At 36.9% G+C, this 7044-nt stretch overlaps 1 protein-coding gene across 3 annotated transcripts in view; it reads right to left on the bottom strand.

Moving 5' to 3' along the window:
• Positions 1 to 780: 780 nt before the first annotated feature.
• LOC101860536 overlaps positions 781 to 7044 on the bottom strand; it is a 9930-nt gene continuing 3666 nt past the window's right edge. For all 3 annotated transcript variants that reach the window (XM_005089106.3, XM_005089105.3, XM_013079174.2), the window contains exons 3-5: positions 6359 to 6524; positions 4160 to 4274; positions 781 to 2143 (exon numbers count right to left, since the gene is read on the bottom strand). In XM_005089106.3, coding sequence (XP_005089163.1) covers positions 2030 to 2143; positions 4160 to 4274; positions 6359 to 6524 — 395 coding nt within the window. In that variant the 3' untranslated portion in view covers positions 781 to 2029. The remainder of the gene's footprint in view (positions 2144 to 4159; positions 4275 to 6358; positions 6525 to 7044) is intronic.

Below are 7044 nucleotides of genomic sequence, written 5' to 3' on the forward strand. Positions count from 1 at the left end.
TCTTACTCAACAAAGGCTGCAGATCAAGGATTCCATGAAAGACTTATGACAGATCTGTTACAATCAAGAGAGAGAAAAAAAGTGACAAAAATTAAAACTACACGCACTACAATTAGGCCCTTTTTTTAAAGTAGAGGTTTTACGGCGCTCGCAACTGCATAAGGTCATATGAGCGCCAGAAGATTAGAGGTGTTACAAGAGAGTGACAAACATAAAAAAGAAGAAGTGGAGATAAGGACAATACATGTTTGATAGGAAAGAAGAAGCAAACCACATCAGAGCACCCGCCAACCACCCACACAATTAGGCCTACATCCATAGTTTCAAGATGTTACCAAAAGGCTTTGAAATAGAAATCTTTACTCCCTTGATGAGCTATGAGAAGCAGACCTGGTGGAATCAGGCTCTCTTCAATGCTCAGGCATGTGGAGTTATCGGTAATGTCTTCAAGCTTGTTCATTTGTTTTGCTTTCAGTGTAAATAATACCCATGTATCCTGAATAAGAGCCTAGATGTTTGCAGTAGAAGGAGGCGGGGGTTGGCTCTCGTCAGAGGTAAAATTAGCGAGAAAATGGTCACCACAGTTTGGTGACTTCAAAAGCTTGAGAGTCCTTGGAAACTGCGAATTTACATTGTTTTTTGTACCTTTAATTAACGTTTTCAGTAAAACTCCACACAGAAATGTTTATAAAAGGACATAAAATGTGTTGAATGAAAAATAAAATATTCAATAAAAATTGCCAAACTGGCGGAAAAATTCAAGCTTCTTTGATTTCATTATTTTGACGAGCACCTGATTTCACCACGATGCCTCTCTTATGTTGTCTTAAAAATGAAATGTGCCATATTAAACCTGCTTAATTGTTGACATGAATGAAGAGGGAACCAAAGTGGCTCTGGGGAAAATATGTTTCCAGTTACAAGAGGAATTATGTTTTTAATTATTCTACCTTCAAGTCTAAAATAAGAGTTAAGTCCTGAGATATGCAAAAATACTGCTGAATTATTAAGTCGGGTGATCAATCAAGATGCAGTATAACACACAACCGATCACGTCACTTGAAACAATATGATCATGATTTTAAGACTTTATAATACAAGCAAGAAAGAACAACAATTTGATCAATTTGAATATCAGAATCAACAAGCACCACCACATCCTTCAACACCATAAATGACGACCAAAAAGTTTAACATACATTTTCCAGAGAAACTTGAAATTTTTTTTTAAAAACCTCCAAAAACCATGGCAGCAGTCTATTCTGCAACTGTCTTTTTTGACAGCTGGTTCCAACTTTTGAATGAAGGAAAAGCAGTAAATCATGCGTAGAGAAGTATGCTGTAGCGTACAGTGAGTGAACAAGATAACATTTACAATGGAACAAAAAGGGGGAGAAGACAAACTGTTCTTTCCGAGAAGATTTTTAGTAGAACAAACAGATCAGACCAGAAGGTAAAGAAACCACCTGCTCGTATTGGGTCATTAATGAGCTTGACATATCAAAGTTTATTTAGCAGTAGGAGAAAAACTAATTTTAGACTCCTTGGTAGAAATATAGCCTACAGAATTTTTGTGAGCAACAGGAAGACGCTTAGAAAACATGAATACAACGATAATTGAATGCCTATGAAAGTCATTGCCCACATGATAGCTATCCTCAAATAAAATCATATAAATCACATTTTGTCATGAAAATTATTACATTGAATTTGATATGAAAACCATAACACTGACAACACAACGTGCTAAAAATATTGTTGCCTCAGAACTATTTTGTCCAAGGTGTACTTAAGTAAAGAGGGACTTTGGACAAAATAGTTCTGATGTGACGATGCGGAGCTGGGAAACAGTAAAATCACAAAACACACATAAAAAAAACCCCAAAGACAAACCGGACAAAAGTAGGACCACCCAGCGGCATCCTTCAAAAACTTGCACACTAAAGATTCATCCCAATCAAAGCTCCGACGTGATAATTAATCAGCACAATCAGCACAAGTCATGATGCGTCTGTTGTTCTATTTCCATTTAGGTTTCCTCCGTCTTCTCTGCTGTTTCCAGCTTCCCATCACGGATGAACTTCTCCCATGACTGGTCGACATTCTCTTTCTTCAAAAATACAAATATCCATCCATCCTCTCCCTGAAAAGTATACACACACACAACAACAAAAAGGTTAGGTTAATACAGCTCAAAAGACAGTCGAACCTGCTCTTATGGCCACCTGTCCAAGACGGTCATCTGAGCAAACCATCATTTCCCGCTTCTCCCAACAAATTCTTTTAATACACGAGGCATCGTGGTGAAATCAGGCCCTCGTCAAAATAATGAAAGTGAAGAAGAAACTGGCATTTTTCGGCAGGTTTGGGGATTTTTATTGAATTTTTGTTTTTCGGCTCAACGCCTTTCATGCCCATTTAAAAACACATTTTCATGTGGATTTTACTGAAAAACGTTGATTAAAGGGACAAAAGATATAGATTTTCAGTTTCCCGGACTCTCAAGCTAAGGAAATAGGGGAACTTTGGCGGCCATTTTCTCGTTAATTTTACCTTTGAAACCAGGCGACCCCCCACCTCCTTCAATAGCCAATATCTTAACTTCTATCCAAAATAAATGGATATTTTTCCAATCAATAGCAAGGCAAATGGGCAGGCTTTAAGATGAGACCCATAACTCCCTATGCCCCTAAACTGACAGGCGCCTCCTTCCACCACGCCGTGCCACATATAATGACACCATCTGAGATGTTCACCTGAGACAACCATGTTTCTCCTCAATACTGGGGGCCGTCTTGGACAATTCTGACAGTTTGTGGAAATAACAAAAATACATTCACTGACAAGAAATCAAACTTAAATCATTAGGAAGAAAGTTCAACAAAAGTTCAATGCAGACTGATAAAGTAGAAACATCTTAGAACTAATTGAAACATACTATGATTTAATGCCAGTTTACAAGTGTATTAAACATCCTTAGGAAAAGCAGTTCAGAAGAGTAAATGAAAAAAAAAAATACATGAGCTGAAATTCAGGGGGATCACACAGAATCTTCTTCATAAAGAAAGGTCCAAATTCTGGTAATATTACAAGCTGTTGTACAATTTCTTTCTGGCTCTTTATAGAGTAGCCCTCACATTACTGGTATTCAAAACATGAATCTGGGTTACAGTATTCAGTATTGAAAAAGGCATAACTTAGCAAAACCTCTTTTTGATTGGAATTCAAATTTCAAAAACAGATTAGCTTGTTGATAGAAAGAGCACAGTTGCCCAGCCACTTGATGCATATTGAAACCGACTCAGTTTTATATAGTCAAACGATTTCAATTGGGCTGAGGCCTTATCATTGCATCAAAAAATCACATCGCTAATGTGAATGAAAATTCCCTAATCAGCTTTGCGAGACTAGGTCCATCTCTTTACCATACATAATGGAACAAAAAGATCATATTTAGTTATATCATCATATGCTATGAAGTAAAATATTCCATCTGTAAGACCTATGACCAAGTCTAAAGGTAAAAGATATATGTCTCATGACACGGTAGAATCACATATCAGGCACTTATAGTATAATTTAACTTGGTACAATTTAACTTAAAGCTTGTTCCTTTGTCTTGCTTTTGATGAAAAAAACCCAACTAATCTCTTTTACATAGAAATCAAGATATTTGCGATTGAAGGATGTGGGGTTTGCCTGGTGTCTGAGATAAAATTAGTGAGAAAATGGCCGCGAAAGTTTTGGTGACTTCAAAAGCTTGAATGTTCCTGGAAACTGAAAATTTACACTTTACGTGCCTATGATCAATGTTTTTCCATAAAATCCATACAGATGTGTTTTTAAATGGACCTAAAACATGTTAAGCCAAACACATAATTCAATAAAAATTGCCCAACAGACGGAAAATTTTTAATTCCTTCAATTTCATTATTTTGACGAGTGTCTGATTTCACAATGATGCCTCACATATGCTTTTACCTGTCTAAAAGTGAAACATTTACTTTATTGCAAAGAAGACTATAATAGTAGCAGGGTTTGTGAACAGCTTGAATACCTTGAGATGTATGCCACGCTTTTATGACTACTGTCCTTGCTTGCCTGACCTTAAAGGAGAGTTAACCAGAAAGACCTCAGTGTGGGCCACAGCGATAATTACCTTGATGTAAGAGTGACGAGGAACAATTGTGTAAGGCAGTCGCTCAAACTTCAGTCTGTACTTTGCTCCTTTCATGGCACCCATGCCATCACCTTCCACATTCAGCTCAAAGCCTCTGCACGAATGAAAAACATAATAATAACACAACGTTTTATGTTAGTGTTGTATGTTGTACTGTATTGTAAAGCGCTCAGAGCCTGTGTACTTTATTCGGGGTTGAGCGCTATATATAAATAACCATACACTCCAAATGAACTCTTTTTAGCTATGTGTTTCATTTATGTACAAGAAAATAATGTCTTAAGTCACCACAATTGTTGATCTTGTCAACTGCATATTATGATAATGTTTGGATTTTAGCTAAGGTCTGGAAAAATGGAACTTTGGCATAGCAGAAGGAACTCTCTCTCACTCTCTCTCCCTCTAGCTCTTTCTCACTGTGACATGTTGCTTAGCCTGAGATATCAATGACACCTCATCTTTTTTAAATTACAGCACCCTAGAAATGTTTATTTCTTTTAAGGTAGATCAAAGCACATGTATGTAAGAAAACAAATAATCAGCAGCATTTAGAGCAAGGCGCACCGGCAGTGGAATTTTAGTTGCCGCGGGGGGTTCTCCGCCGGGCGCCTTATCACGTCAGGGTCACGGGGGTCAGCTCCCTGTCGCCGCTCTGTCTGGGCCGACTTAATTTTTCGTACTTTTCAACGTACAATTTAAGGTGTATCCTTGTATTTATGGTAATTTTCATTTAGTGCACCCAAAGCATGCATTTCTGCTCTTGAGACTCAAAAAAGAACGGATGTTGTAACTTGTCTGGTTATTTCGTTAGACACGCTGGAGTCGGCAATGCTAAATCATAATTTTTTTTGACTAGCGAGAATGCAAAAAAATTCAATATAAAAAAAGACCTCGTTAAAATCTATCAAACTTTTGGAACATGAACGACATAGCATTGGTACAGATACTCAGAAAAGATGGTATCTGCGCATATAATAGAAAGCTGTAATTTTGCAACTTTATCCATCGGGCACACAATTCGCTATGAAGTAATTCCTCCAAATACAACTTTATGTGTCTAATATAATCGTGAATATTCGCATATTTTCTCGAAAGTTTATAAAAGTAACAATGAAGTTTCTCTAGGAAAAGTACAAATCGATTTTAGTACTAGAATACATCTTCAATGTAGATCTAATACACGAACAGCATCTGTTACATTCCAGAAATTCCTTACTTTTCTTAAAACGATAAGTCTAGGTTTTGTAAGTTGACTGAATAATAGGGATGACCTCTCGTAATTGGGTTATAAGAATAATTTCTAGCTTTCCAGGGACACTGAATAAGCACCAGACTTTTCCAGCTTTATTTTTCGTTTCTATGACCATTTGCAATAACTGACAATATGACAGATTTCTTTACATTCATAATTGTGTCCGCGCATATTTCCGACACAAAAACTAAGAATGAATGTGTTTGCTGTCATTATTTTTATTCCATACAAGAAGTTTATCTCTACCCATGTATTTACACGGTTTTGTGGGTTTTTTTATCACTTAGATTCTATATTATATCTTTTTAGTTGTATGCAGGCTGCCACAGACACAGCATGATTCATGAACAAACGCAGAGTAACTTTCTCTTGTTTAATAGTAAAATAAGAGCTAACGCTGATCGTCTTTAGTTAAAAAGTGCAGATGTGTATCTTTCTTCTCTTATAACTTAACTATTTCTACTCTCGCAGATTTAAGATTTCTCATGTTAAAAGACATGATATTCGTAGTCAGTTTAACACAGATTTTGGAGAGATCTGTCGTGCCTTTTTAAAATTAACAATCATTTATTCATAAGTTCGTAACTAAAATAAGACAAATTGGGTACTCTACAAACACTTGTCTAGAACAAAAACTAAGGCACAGAAATTAACTATTCTAATGCAGAATAAATCTCAAGACATTGAGCTTTTAGTACATCTGCGTAATGGTTTGCTGTGTGGGATGGGGAAGAAGTTATATCGTTTTAAACATAGTAAAAATGCGAACTTCCTAACCGACACCGGCAAAGTCGCTTCAGGGCTTATTAACCCCGTGACCCCGAGCCGGGGAGCTCCGGCGAGCTGCTGAGTCACGCGAACTAAAAGTAAAAGTAACAGAATCGGGCGAAAAGTGACGCCGTGAGAGATATAAAAAAATAGCACACCTCTCATCAAAGGCAGGGGCTTCAATTTTCGCATTCTTTCCTTGAGGGGTGCCGTGTTTGTCGATCAAATCACCAAAGAATCCCAAAATCCCTTGACTTTTCACTTTCAGGCCAGCTATCTTCACTTTCAGTCTAACGAATCCTGGTTCCGAACTCTCATCTGCAGCTGCAAAACAATAAGTTATGAATAATACTTAATGAGCTGCTAAACCAGAGATGACAGGTTTTAAACCATATCCCTTCTGATTAATTTTCCTCATGGCATTTTGAGAGCTAGTAAATAATGGGATAGAAAATAAAATAAAGTGCAATTTCTGTAATAAATTCTTTTTTCATTCTTCTCGATTGCATTGCAATTGAAGATCAGTATCTATTATATACTGGACCATCCTGCTAAGTTCCTCTCTAAAAATTTCATGTGCTAGTTATAAAAGCATGAACAATGTAAGGGAAATGGAGCAATCGGCGTGCTCCGCGTGTTTTTGCTATTGTCAGGACAGCCAACTTCAGTTTTCTGCTCACTTTGAATGTCCAGACAACAGCAGAAATGTGTGGAGTATGGCTCCATTTCTCAGATTTTCAGTTAAACCTACTATCTCCTTTTAATAATAATAATAATAATAAATAGCATTTATACTGCGCATTTCCATTTCCTAAAAGATGCTCAATGCGCATTACAATGAAAA

This window comes from Aplysia californica, unplaced genomic scaffold (genome assembly GCF_000002075.1).
Source record: "Aplysia californica isolate F4 #8 unplaced genomic scaffold, AplCal3.0 scaffold00003, whole genome shotgun sequence".
NCBI classification, from domain to species: domain Eukaryota; kingdom Metazoa; phylum Mollusca; class Gastropoda; order Aplysiida; family Aplysiidae; genus Aplysia; species Aplysia californica.